This window comes from Odocoileus virginianus, chromosome 4 (assembly GCF_023699985.2).
Source record: "Odocoileus virginianus isolate 20LAN1187 ecotype Illinois chromosome 4, Ovbor_1.2, whole genome shotgun sequence".
Lineage (NCBI taxonomy): Eukaryota > Metazoa > Chordata > Mammalia > Artiodactyla > Cervidae > Odocoileus > Odocoileus virginianus.
Window position 1 is genome coordinate 8,085,660 of NC_069677.1, and position 14,297 is coordinate 8,099,956.

The window sequence follows — 14,297 nt, forward strand, 5'->3', positions numbered from 1 at the left end:
CACATGCCACAGAGCAGCTAAGCCCGTGGGCCACAACTATTGAGCCTGCGCTCTAGAGCCTGAGAGCCCCAACTACTGAGCCCACGTGCTGCAACTTTCGAAGCTCTCAGGCCCTGATGCCTGTGCTCCGCGACAAGATAAGCCACTGCAATGAGAAGCCCTTGCACTGCAATGAAGAGTAGTCCTTGCTTGCTGCGACCAGAGAAAAACCCATGCAGCAGTGAAGACCCACCACAGCCAAAAATAAATAAATAAAATTGTTTTTTAAGAAAATAATGTCTAGTAGAGGTAAAATGCTAAACAAAATAGACTCAGAAATAGATTATGGTTGCCATGGAGTAGAAATAATAGCTGGAGCTGGATATGGAGAGTCAGTGTAGGTGCAGAGACAGAGATACAACTTGACAGAAAAGAGGCTAATCTCTGCATGAAGATTTGCCTTATTTGGTGAGATGCAGAAGAACATTGATTTCTGAGTTGAAGTCTGGCTTTGTAGAATACTTTTCTAGCTTCTCAGCACACGAAAGACAGGAAAAAGCCCATAGAACTACTTTGAATTCTTCCGCATTCAGCTGAGAAGATGCTTTTAAAAATATAACATGTGTTTTGTTTTGGGTTTTTGTTTTGTTTTGTTTTAAAACAAAATTCTCATCAAAGATTTTACTGGGAGAGAGTTTTGCCAGACTAGTGTCTTTAAGTGGTCTATGTCACTATATCTTTCTCCCCTCTCACTAAGTATATTTATTGAAACATCTTAATCTATCCAACCTCAATCATTTGTATACACCAGAGGATTCAGAGTTTGAGGAACTTAAATATAAATATGACGTGTTCATCTAACCAATGTAAATGTCACCCAAAGGTATAAGAGCAAATTCTCAGAATTATTAAAGCATGTGTGCATGATTACATTTATATGTAATACTTCAGTAACCACTTCCCCAGCTGCCCTTCTTTTCTTGCACTAAGACGTCAAGTTTTTTTCTTTCTTTCCTCCTCTGATCTCTTTATGTAGCAAGGACCGTGCAGCAACTGCTGCTGGAGCTGCTGGCCTGGCAGGTGGGCACCACCGGGAGGCGTGGACCACCAAGGGTCCCTCCTATGAGGACTTATACACTCAGAATGTTGTCATTAACATGGATGACCAAGAAGATCTTCATCGAGCCTCACTGGAGGGGAAATCTGCCAAAGAGAGACCTATTTGGTTAAGAGAGAGCACTGTCCAAGGAGCATATAGTTCTGAAGAGATGAAAGAAGGTAAGAGTAGAAGTTAGTAAGATGAATATGTCTTGAGTTCAGTAGAAAATAAACTTGACTTGGTAAAGAAATTTTGCCTGGGCAATTCTTAGTTTTATTGAAAACCATCCCCTATAGCAGAAAGTAACTTGAGTAATAAGCAGTAAAACCAACCAGTATTCTTGTATTAGCCTTCAACTTAGTTGAAATAACAGACAACTTTTTAAATCTCTGTTTTTAGATTTGAGAAATTGTCATTGTCTTGTCTTAATTTCTTGCAAAAGTACTCTTGGATGCAAAGTGGCCAGATTCATCTCTTCTTTAATCTTCTGTTGCCTTTTTACATGCGTTTTTTTTTTTTTTCTTTGAATTGGGAGCCTTAACTATACACTAGCCCCAACTTTTTATGTTGCCTCCTCATAAATAAAAAGGAGTTGTACTGCTTGAAATACATAAAAAGATATAACATGAATAAAGAACAAGTATCTCACCATCCAAGAAGATTGACAGAACTTTATACCAGAAGTTTTTAGAAATCTCTGTGAGCCCTGAAGTGTTAACAATTGCATAATAATCCGAAGTTTGAGAGTTGCACCATTTTACTTTATAAATTTTAGTCTCAAATTACTGGATTTAGAGACTTTGAATTATGATGCTTTAAGAGTAGGTAGGAAATGGGAAGCTAAAACTGGATAAATATTACTCAGAAGCTGGGAAACAGGGGTGAAATAAGGAGTCTGTACCTCTAGTGAGATTTCATTAGTATTATAACCTACCCACCCCTGTTCCTAGGTTATGTATCATTACCAGTGTATCACTGAGTCTGGTTCTTTAATGCTGAAAGAATCATCAGTAACTAAAAATCACTTGTTTTTTTTACTTTTTCCCTAACCTCTTTCCCCTTCATAATTAGTATTTCTTTTACTGTGTATGCTGAGAATTGTAAAAGTAGTGTGGGGTTGGGTAGTGATGGTAAAAGCAGGTAATACTTCTAGTGTGATTCTCTAGTCTTTTAATTCCAATTGGAAAAAAATTTTCCTTGGTAGTCATACTTCAGTCTCCCTTCTACCCACTGGTTACCTTGGCTGTGATGTTTAGCTATTTTGATGTGAAGTTATTTTAGATTACATCGTAGTTAGTCTGTCAACTATTTAATGGTTTGTTTTCCCCAGCTTGGCTTCTTGCCTATTCTTGAAGCAACAAGCCTTTTTTTCTGTGAACTTAGGAACAAAATCGAATGAAATAAAACTATTATTAGCCAGTGTTATATACCATTAGGCTCATAAGTTTAACATTCAATGTTTATAATTCCAAGAATGGTGGAATTTAAATCATAAGGACTTATTTAAAGTCATCTAGTCTTGGTTCCCTTTTGTGAATATTTCCTTCTGTGTATAAAATAGTGTATGCTCTTAGGTCTAAATTTGCTTTCATTAGGTTTTATGATAGTTGAATAGACTCTATCCAGTGAACTGTAAAGTGAGTCTTATTTGTCCTACACTTTATTTTCCTCAGAGTTCAAGTTACTTTAATATCTTTAAGAATTTCATAGACTTCAATCATGACCTCATTACTTTAGTGATAATTCTAATTCTTTTCTACTCTCCTTACAAATCATTCTCTTCCAAGTCATCTCCACCTACATTTTTTGTCTTATTTTAATTGTCCTTTTCTGGACTATCTCCAATTGTAATATACTTTACTTGAGACCTAGTGACCAGAACAATGCATATTATTTATGAATGATTTTATCATTAATTATTTGAATTTTATTTCAAATATCCTTCAGGTTTTACATGACTCTTTATTGCTTTGATTCTGGAAGCATATTAAGACAACTTTAGAATTATATGCAGGAATTTTTTTCAGATCCTCTCTTTCCCTTTATGTGATGGCTTAGATCAGGTTTTTTAGTATATTTTAGATTATTTTTCTCTAGCAGATTTTCTTACACTATGCCAGTACTAAAATAGATCTAGGGACTTTCCTAGTGGCCAGGGGTTAAGACTGTGCATTCCCAGTGAAGGGGGTATGGGTTCGATCCCTGATTAAGGAACCAAGATCCCTCTTGCTGCACAGCATAGCCAAAAAAAATTTTTAAACTAAAAAAAAAAATCCCCCAAACTCAGCAGGTTTGAGAAACAAACTAGGTCTGACACACTTATGCCCACTTATTCAACCTTCAGCTCTTACTATATTTTTTTGGTATTAGTTTGGCCTTTAAGTACCCAGAATTGCTTAGCCTCATCAGTGAACTTGACAGTTTCCCAGTACACATCATCTTTGTAATTTATAACTCTGTTAAATAAGACTGTTCCTAGAACTAGTTTTTCTGCTTTACCATTTCGAGATTTCATTTATCCTTATTTTTTGTCTTCTCTCTATAATAGATCAATTCCTTTTTTACCTATGTTTCTCAGGAACCTTGTCAGAAATCTTTTAGACATGACTTCATTTAGTTTTGACTTGCATACATTATTTGTCTTTTTTTCCCCTTGAAATACTACATTGGCAATAAGGGCCCTAAGAAGGAGGTTCAGCCTTTGGCACTATTTTTAAATGGTTAAGTTTGATTTCAATTCTCACTTCTACATCCATGTTATCAAAAACTTGTTTTCTCTGATCTAAACTTTTTAACTTCTCAATTCCTATTTCCTTTTCTCTTTCTTTTATGTCTCATCTTGGGAGTTTTATCAATAAATTGTAAAAATGTCCAAGATTATGACTAATTCATTCTCATATGTTAGTGAGAAGATGCTTTCACTTTATCTATGACCAGAATTGGGCATGGCAACCAACCCACCCCAGTATGCTTGCCTGGAGAATCCCATGGACAGAGGAGCCTCGTGGGCTACACTCCATAGGGTTGCACAGAGTCGGCCACGAGGAGTGAAGCGACTTAGCATACACAGGTCTTCTCTTGATAATGATAATAGATAACACTAATCTAAGTGCCAGGCCTTTGCAAATATTCACTTAATCATCCTTGTAATCCAGTGACATAAATACTATTTTCCACCCTTTTTGTACTTCAGAAAACTGAAGCAGAAAAGATGAAGTAGCTTGGCTAAAATAGCACATCTAATAAATGTTACTCAGGATTTGAATAAAGGAGTCAGGTTTCAATCAACATTTTAATTTCTTTTATGTGTTTTAAATGGCATTATATTTGGTATTATTTTCAGAATACAGGATGCAAATATTTTTCTTAAATTCTTCATTTGTAACATGTACACAAAATGATAGGAAGTATGTGATAGGAGAAGTTTCCTTTCTGATACTAGATTCCTAGATACAGTTCAAAGTACACTTAATTTGCTTTAGGAAAATAAGCTGCCGTTTATTTACTCATTCATCAAATATTTATTCAGTACCTAACAAGCAGTAGGCGCTATTCTGGGTGCATGGGATATATCACTGAGTAGAAAAGGTAAATATCTTTTGTGGAGAACTGACATTTGTGGAAAGTAGGTGACAGAGGCACTAGACATAAATTACTATGTTAGAAAATAAATGCTATAGGGAAAAAAATAGAACATTAAGAATATAGAGGTGGGGTGAATTGAAAGAATGTAAAATTTGAATCAAGACATGAGAGATGAAAGGGAGTAGAGGTACCTAGAGGAAAAATATCCCAGGCAAAGGAAATGGGCAGTGGAGAGGGCCTGAGGTAGGAATGTGTGTGTGGTGTGCACGGGGAATGCTTTGGAGGCCACTGTGACTGGAGCAGAACGAGCAAGGGGTAAGAGAAGGGATAAGCAGTTGGGCAGGAGGAGTTCAGATGATGTGGGACTTTATAGGTTATTGTAAGGCCTTTGGCTTTTGCCCCAAGCAGGACGAGGAGCTTTATTTTGATGTCCTGTTATGCCAGCTACAAACTTGGTCCTTCACAGACATTATTTCATGTTCTTAACCAGAGCCCTAGAAGCCAAACACTTTTATCATCCATCGTATAGAAAAAGGTACCGAAGTTTAGAGACTAAATAACTTGCCCAAAGTGTTACAGCTTGCATGTTGGAAGAACCAGGGTTCAGATCCAAGCTATATGTCTCTTAAAACCCATGTGCAGGGACTTCCCTGATGGTCCAGTGGTTAAGAATCCACCTTGCAATATAGGGAACATGCATTCGATCCCTGGTTGGGAGACTAAGGTCCCACATGCCACAGGGCAACTAACCCTGTGTGCCCAGTAAAGATGCCATGTGCCCCAACTAAGACCTGACCCAACCCAATCAATAAGTAGATATTAAAAAACAAAACAAATCAAAACAGACCCAGGTACAGATGACCCTTGAACACTACAGGGATTAATCTAAGTATAACTTACGTTCATAGTTCCTCCACATCCATGGATTCAACCAACCATGGATCATATATTACTGTTGTATTTACTATTAGAAAAAAAAAAAAATCCATGTATAAGTGGGCCTGCACAGTTCAAACCCACATTGTTCAAGGGTCAGCTATACTTAAGGCTTATGTTACTTAAGCTCTAGTTTGTGAGAAACATTTTGAATACCTTTTGGACAGTAGCTCAAAAAAATGGAACCAGCGGAATCTGTGTTATCTTATATTATCCTATATTTAAATATATTAAACTTTTATAAGCTGTAAAGGAGTGCCTTTTATATTTAAGAATATTGATTTTCTGATTTTCTCTTTGCAGGCGGCATAGATATAGACTCATTTCAGGAGCATGAAGAAGGCCGTGCAGGGCCAGATGATAATGAGGAGGTTATGCGAGCGTTGCTTATTCATGAGAAGAAGACCCCATCTGCCCCTGCAGGTTCAGTGGGGGCAGCTGCTCCCGTGACTGCTGCCAACGGCAGTGACTCTGAGAGTGAGACCAGCGAGTCAGATGATGACTCTCCACCCCGTATGGCCACTGTGGCTGCACATCATGGGGAAGAGGATGAGGAAGACGATGAATTTGAGGAAGTAGCAGATGACCCCGTTGTCATGGTGGCTGGCCGTCCGTTCTCGTATAGTGAAGTGAGCCAGAAGCCAGAGCTGGTGGCCCAAATGACACCAGAGGAAAAGGAAGCATACATAGCAATGGGACAACGCATGTTTGAGGACCTCTTTGAGTGAGCTTTCCCTACCTTTTCCTCCTTTCTCTAATGCTCATTTCAAAAAGAGATTTCCTACCTTTGAAGAAATGTGTTTAGTGGCTTTCTGCCCCTTTTGATGTAAAGCAACTGTTAATCTTGGGCAAACAATAGTGGGAGAGAAAGTTTGATTATTTTATGCCAGAAACTTCCCCCACAAGGTAGGTTGGCTATAAGCATTCCCTTTCCTATTACTACAGTATTAATATTTTGCTATATTCCCTTATCTAATCTTTTTCCTTTCCTTTTTAAGACACATTTTTCTCCCTTCTGAAATGAGTGTGACAAGTCTATAAGGTAAATTCTTCCTGTCTGCCTGTAGAAGCCCATTATGATAGGTTACAGTAATTCACTGATCACATCCTTTTTATCTGTTCTGACCAAGCATTCTTAACAGCCCCTGATATTGCTGCCAACCAGGCAACTTCACAACAGGCAAGTCATTGATGTAGGAAAAAAAAAAAACTTAAAGTATTACATTGCCTCACGGTTGAAGATGGAGTCATTGTGTAAGGGGAGATGAGAGTATGTCTGGAAGGAGGATGGTTATGCCTATGTCTCATGATTAATATCTAAACCAAAACTGGTGTCTTTAGAACTGACTTGACTGGCAGATGTTATTGTTTTGCTTACTGCCTTGTGGTTTGTATATTGGATAATAGAAAACAGAAAGTGTGTTTGGAAAGTCCTTAGGAATAAATTAGAGAAAAAAATGTGGGCTTAGGATAAGGAGTCCATGTGAAGTATTGAAGAGTTGAGAGCATTGGGAACAGTACCCTTTAGAATCGTCTGACTTTGTGCTGATTTAGAAAGCTGAGACTGGTACCCTTCTTTTTCAGTTCTTCCACAGTGTTATAAATTGTTTAAAGAGGTCATCGCAGCAGAAATCAGCATATAACAATTGATTACTCCTTTGTTTTTTTCTCTCAACCTTTTTGAAGGCCTTCTTTGTCTCTTTTGATTCTTGTCAAGCATGGTATTTTAGAGTGCATCCAGTATATTGTTGAGCATTGTAACCTCAAGGAAGATAGTTTATTTTTGATTCTGATATGTAGCGTGGTATTATTCCCAAAGGCAGAACTTTAAAAAATTTTCATACAAGGGTCTACAGTTGTATTTTTTGTAATATTTTTCCTTGCATTGTCATTTTTAGGTATTTATCGTTTTTTAGTACATGTGTAAAGTTAAGATAGATTTCCGAGCATCTGAGCCTTGTGTGAAGTAATGTTTCATTAACCTGGGTTGTATTAATGACTAAATATTGACAATAAATCTATTTTATACTGACTGAAATTTGTTAATTTCTAGCTGTGACATCTTGGAGCATAATTAAAGTGAATACTCTTCCCAATGAAGAAAAATGTTTCAGAAGTTTTTCTCTTATTGGCATTGTTTCAAATAGTCAATGCAGTTGTATGTGATCTAAACTTTTTCTGGCCATAAGTTGCCTTAAGAATGACTTTAAGTATGTACCTTGTGCAAATAGGGCTATTCAACTTTTAAACATTGTTGTTGTTTTCTAAACAATGATAGTTTAGAAAGAAGTTCAGTAGTAATCAGATGTTAAGTTTTGAAATGTAGTTCTAGGTGAACTGTCAGCTCTTCATTTCAGCGAATACTTGTTTCTTGCTTTTTTTTCTTGATCTCACTTGCATGTTCTTTTTCCTGAAGCTACCATTCTATTTTTCTTATCTGTTATCTATTCTTTCATCTCCCTCTTGGAGTCTGTGTTATAACCTATGACTGTGCTGAAATTGTTCAGTTTTTTTTTTTTTAATGTCTTATTTCTTATTTTCTTTATTTCTCAACCTCTTTGGCTGCTCTTTGAGCTGTCAACCCATCTTTTCCTTGAAACATTTTTTGTTTGGTATCCTAGGTTTCTCCTTACACTGGCCAGGTTTCTCCTTACTTCAGGAGGCCTCCATGCTTCCCTGGCTTCTTTACCTTGCCTCTGCACCATCTGTACTGACTCACAGTAACCATGGACACAAGTCTGTGTGGCAGATTTTCACTGAAGTCTTGTATTATAGTAGAGGGCAAGGGATGGTCAATGGGAGGGATTCAGAATTGAGTGGTCAAGGAATATGATACACATCCTTGTCCTTAAAGAGTGTCTTTGCCATTTTCACATGTTTCATCCCAAGTAGAGTGCTGTAATATTTCAGCTTCCTTTTTCCTTCATCACCTTTCATCACCTTTTTCTTTCCAAAGGCCTTGGAAAGTGATAAATGTATTAGAAAAAATAACTTAGTTCTTTATTTTATTTCTGTTCGAAGTATGACCTTGAAAGATCCTATCATATCCAAAGTGGTCTATCAAAATGTTTCCCTAACTAAGAAACCATTTTTCCACCCACTTTTTCCCCCTCCCCTCACTTTGCCACTTTTTTCTTCTCTCTCTGCACTAGATAAATATTCCTCATACACTTGACCAAAGTCAGGTGATGAGTAAACAACTTTGGCCCTAGGTGATGCATAGCTTTGTATCTGCTGGAAGATTGCTTCCAATCTATCTGCCCTTATAGTTGAACCCTTTTTCTCGTTTAGATACCACTTTTTTTCCAGAACACTTTAAGGAGCATTAACTTTAAATGATTAAAAGGAAATATCCAATTTGGCATAGCCTGGAAGTCAGGAGACTAGGTTCTAGTCCCAGTTAACTAGACACTTGCAGTGTGACACTATTACCTGATGTGATCTTCCTGGGCTAGTTTCTCAGTTGTCAATAATGGGAGGATTATGGTAGGATCACCAATATTCCTTTCTGCTCTGATATTTTATGTGAAGGTAAGTGGTAGCTAACATGTTTTAAAGTGAGGCTGAATAATAATAACAAAATAACAAGAAGAAGTCTTTTGATGTGCTATAGCAATTCAAGCCAGTTGAAGGATATTTTAATGGAAGGGCTGGTGTAGGTAGCAGCTTTAGGATTTAGAATGTAGAAAAACAGAGCATAAACAATTACTCACTAGGTTTTTGTCTTCTGGTCCTGCCAAGGTACTTCATTTCTGACCTCAATAACTGAGGAAGAAATAATTGAATATTTCATAACTCTTTTTGGTATCATTTTGAGATAATTAGTGAATGGGAATGAGATTGGGAAGAGCAGTTCCTCTTCTTTCTACCAGTTGGCTGTTTGGCTAGATTCCCAGCCAGTACTGCAATAGAAGAACTTATATGTGTAGTTTCTTGTTCTCCATATTCCTGGGTTAAAAATAAAAAAAGTAGCTAGGAGATGACAGTCAAAAAACAAATACGAAAATCTTTAAAATTTATAAATTGGTATAATTCCACCTTCTATTTGTTTAGCATTTTGTTTCCATCAAAGCTGTTTCACATTGTTATCTCTGGCAGAGCTATGCTACTGTCACTTAAAAATTTTTCTTTTTTAAATCTCTTGGGGAAATGAGGAAGATTTTCAGAAAGGAACTAGAACTGTGGCACTAAACTTACTGTCCTTTCTATTGGCTTTTTATATTATGAAAACAAAGTAAACTGTGAATAAGTACAGGTATTCTTAAAACATATAAAGCCGAATGGGTTGAAACGGGAAATGCCTTGAAATTTTGTTTCTTCCTTTGAAGAGCTAAAAAGGAATGAACTAATTCTAGTGGGTCCTCAAGGAAAGGAACAAGCACCTTAACCTCTCTTCAGAAAGATCTTGCTGTCCTTCTGAGTACTAGAGGCTGCCATTCCTATTCCAGTTGCAAAGCAAATAGGTCTCTAACATGACCCAGTTTCAGCACTCAACCCACATTTCCCATCACACGAAAGTACATTATCACTTACCTGATGTAAATAAGTCTGAGAAATTTGTGTAGAAACAAAGGCTAGTGCCAGGTGCTAAAGTGCCTTTAATCACATTAAGGCATACAGAATAGTTGTACAATTTGTTGTTGTTACTCAAATATATTATTTAAAAATTCATCCAATAAGATATATATGTATATATAGTAAAAAATGAGGACTCCTCACCCAGCCCATCCCATTGTTGACAGTGTGTATCATCCCAGACCTCTTCTAGACCTTTAGAAACAACATACTTAGACTCATACCCACAAATACATTGCAATGCTTTTTAAGTGAATACAATCATATATAAATTGCCCATACATACATTGCCATTTGTTTTTGAAATATCTTGAAGATCTTTCTATATCTGTATATTTAAATCTGATTCATTTTTAAAAATAAGGACTAGGCTGAATTAGGTAGTGTCCAGTTTTTCACTATTAAAGTGCTATAATGAATTACCCTTATATATCCTTATTCTATATTTCTATAGGATAGAACCATAAAAGAGAAGTAGCAAATCAAAGGACATGTCCATCTTAAACTGATAGCTCTTGCCAAATCACTTTTCAAAAAAACTGTTGGAGAATTTTAAGCAGGGAAACAATTTGTAGCATTGCTGTTGGGTTGGAGTTGAAACCTGGAGATTATTAAGGTGATTTCAATAGGCTTAGTAATAAAGGGCTTCCCTCATAGCTCAGATAGTAAAGAATATTCCTGCAGTGCAAGAGACCCAGGTTCAATCCCTGGGTTGGGAAGATCCCCTGGAGAAGGGAATGGCAGCCCACTCTAGTATTCTTGCCTGGAGAGTTCCATGGACAGAGGAACCTGCAGGCTACAGTCCATGGGGTCACAAAGAGGCATGACTAAGCAACTACACAACACACACACACACACACACACACACACACAAGTCTGTGGGGATGGAAAGAGGGGACAGGTTTAAGAAACTTTGGAGGGGTGGCATTAATGTACTTGGTGTCTGTTTGAATATGGCACTACCCTGGATGAAGCTGTATTCTGACTGAATGGTTGTTCCATTTATCAAGATTGGAAATACAGGAGGGAGAGCAGAGTTTATTCTTGTTTCAGCTCACATCTCATAAATGGCACCATCATTTCACCTACATGCTCACACCAAAAGTCTAGTAGTTGGCCATCCTTTCTGTTTTCTATCCCACATCCTGTTCATCAGCAAATCCTGTCAGACTCAAAATATAATCTAATTTATATAACCTAAGTTTGAAGGTAGAGCTGATGGGACTTGCTAATAAATTGAAAATATATTCTAAATCTCACCTCTTATACTTCCACCACTACCAGCCTACCACAGGCCATATTAATACCTCCCCCTACCCCCACTTAAAACACTTCGTTGACTGTTTCTTAGAATAACATCTAGACTAAACTCCTGACCCTTTTCTATAGGTCCTAAGAGATCTGGCCCCTGACTACTTTTATGAGCACACCTATTATTCTTCCTGTTAACTACTCTCTAACAACATTGGCATTCTCTGCTTTGCAAATATGCCAAGGTTTTTCCTGCCTTAGGTCTTTGCCCTAACTATATTCTCTGCATAGAACTTTCTTTTCCATTCCTGTCACTTTTATTTGATTCTCAGCTTAAATGACACTTTCTCAGAAAAGCCTTCTCTTAATCTCTTCTCCCAGTCATGGTGATATTTTCCTGCTTTATTTTCTTCATAATAACATTGCTGTTTACAATGAACTTGTTTATTTTTTTATGTCTCTCAACTCCCCCGCCCCCAAAGACTCAGGACAGAATACTAGCATGTGCAATTAATTCTGGCACATGATAGGCTCTCAACAAATGTTGAATGGATGAATGGACAGATGAATTGGCACTAGGAGAACATACTCTTTCTCCACCAAGGCATATCATTTTGTTCCTGCCTGAATTTTATTTATATATATGTTTCTTAATCAATTAGTTATGTTTACTTGTGGTTCATGGTACCTAGGACTGTGTCCCCAGGGTAGCAGAATATAGCTTCTTTGGTGCAACCAATGAGACGCCTAGAAGCTTTAGTTCTGGGGAGCCATTAGCTTCAATGTTCATGGAAAAGAGAACTTAGTATTTTGTCTAGGACTGCCCTATCCAATAAGGTAGCCACTAGCCACTTGTGACAATTGAGTACTTGAACTGTATCTAGTCCAAATTGAAATGTGCTGTAAATATGAAACACATACCAAATTTTGAACTCAGTGTGGGATTAAAGAATGTAAAATACCTTATCAATAATTTTTATATTGATTATTTTTTGAAAAGATAGTACCATCGATATGCTAGGTTAGAGGAAATATGCTATTAAAGCTGATTTTAGCTGTTTCTTTCTTTTATATGGCTATTAGAAAATTTTTAAATTGCCTATATTGCTGACATTTGTAGCTTGCATTGTATTTCTGTTGAACAGCACTAGTCTAGGACATTCTCATCAGGTGCTAGAATTATGTATTGTACTTAGTGACTATACATCTTTCCTCGTGTGCAAGTTTTTGACCTGAATGCTGTGCTCACGTTCCACTCCTCCCTATCATCTACTAGAAAGCTAGGCTACATTTTGTTGATAGACTCTTTCTCTTGGGAACAATAGTGAATTTTGCTTTTGGCTTAATTTTTCCCCTTTCATGGGTGAAAATGGTTGGGGTGAGGTGTTTTTTTTTTTTTGTTCTGTGTGTTTCCTGAAGTAGGATGAAATATTAGGGATGACATTAGCACTGGAGATAAGGAACTGAGAATTGTTGACTACCTAGACCAATTTTGTGATGTTGAAAGTGCTGCTGACTCCTGGATAAGTGAGGAACCTGAGCATCTGGTGAAGCAACCACACCAGAGACAGAGGAGCTCAGAACCAGTCCTAAATCAGAGTAGTGGGAAGCCTAAATTGGTGCTCTGTATGCGTGATCTTAACAGGCAGTGTATGTGAGATTGCTCATGTGTTTATTTCTGTCTCTCCCCTTGCTATAGAATGTAAGCTCCATGAGGGCAAAGGCTTTATCTTTCTTGCTTACTGCAGTGTTCTGTCTCATATCCCTGACTCAATGCCTGGCACATAGTAAGTACTCATCAATAAATACTGAATGAATTAAACAAGTATGTTTATCCAGGCCAGGAGTAAGCCATGGCCTTTATACAGAAGACTCTTCCATTTGTATACCTAATTGTATACCTAATGTTTTTGATGCTATTTTGTATTAATTATCTTCCTGTTTGGAATGCTTACAGATGGTGAGTGCTGATCTACGCAGCAAAGTGCATTTTTCCCAGCAACTGGTGAAACCAACCTAACCAAAATACATCTAACAAATGCATCTAACTAAAGCGAATTTGTTCACTTAATCTGTGTTAAGGTCATTCTTCACAGGAGAAATTGTGAGGAACAAAGATTGTGCTATTTCTTCAACTGGAGATTTTATTTATCTCTTAATAAATTAAAATTGATGATTCCGTGGTTTCCTTCATGATATCAAAGACCCAACTTCCTTTTATCTTTATACTTAGTCTTTCTTTTTTGAGGCAAGTATTTGTTGCTTTGTGGTTCCATAATGGCCAGTACTTCATCTTTCTACATACATCTTTAGGTAGACGTGAGGGAGTAAGGCGATAAAGGTATATAACAGCTAAGTTAGTATCCCCCTCCCTTTTTAAAAAAATGGTGGTGAAATTCATATGACATAAAATTAATCATTTTAAATTGAACAATTCAGTGACATTTAGTTTATTCACTATCCAGTTCCAGAACATTTTCATCACTGCAAAACAAAATCCTTCCCCATTAAGCAGTTGTTTTCCTTTCTCCTGGGGAAACCACAGCCCTTGGCAACTACCATTCTTCTTTCTGTCTATGGATTTATGTATTCTAGTTATTTTGTATAAATGGAATCATTTGATATGTGACCTTTTGTATCTGGCCTCTTTCACTTAGCATAATGTTTTAGAGGTTCATCCATGTTGTAGCATTTGTCTGTACTTCATTCTCTTTTTATGACTGAGTCATATTCTGTTGTGTGTATATGCCACAATTTGTTTATTTATTCAGTTGTTGATGGGCATTTGGATTGTTTCAGCATTTTGGCTATTGTGAATAATGCTGCTGTGAATATTCATATACATGTATTTGAGTACCTGTTTTCAATTTCA

The 14,297-nt window shown here is 37.0% G+C and overlaps 1 protein-coding gene across 3 annotated transcripts in view; it reads left to right on the forward strand.

Annotated features, from left to right (window-relative positions):
* The window catches only part of GTF2E1 (general transcription factor IIE subunit 1), a 41,588-nt gene extending 27,987 nt beyond the window's left edge, over positions 1 to 13,601 (forward strand). For 2 of the 3 annotated variants that reach the window (XM_020911424.2, XM_070466028.1), the window contains exons 4-6: positions 1,016 to 1,257; positions 5,903 to 6,323; positions 13,383 to 13,601. In XM_020911424.2, coding sequence (XP_020767083.1) covers positions 1,016 to 1,257; positions 5,903 to 6,323; positions 13,383 to 13,389 — 670 coding nt within the window. In that variant the 3' untranslated portion in view covers positions 13,390 to 13,601. Of the gene's footprint in view, positions 1 to 1,015; positions 1,258 to 5,902; positions 7,638 to 13,382 lie in introns of those variants that run through there. The other variant, XM_020911425.2, reaches the window with a different exon arrangement.
* Positions 13,602 to 14,297: the final 696 nt, after the last annotated feature.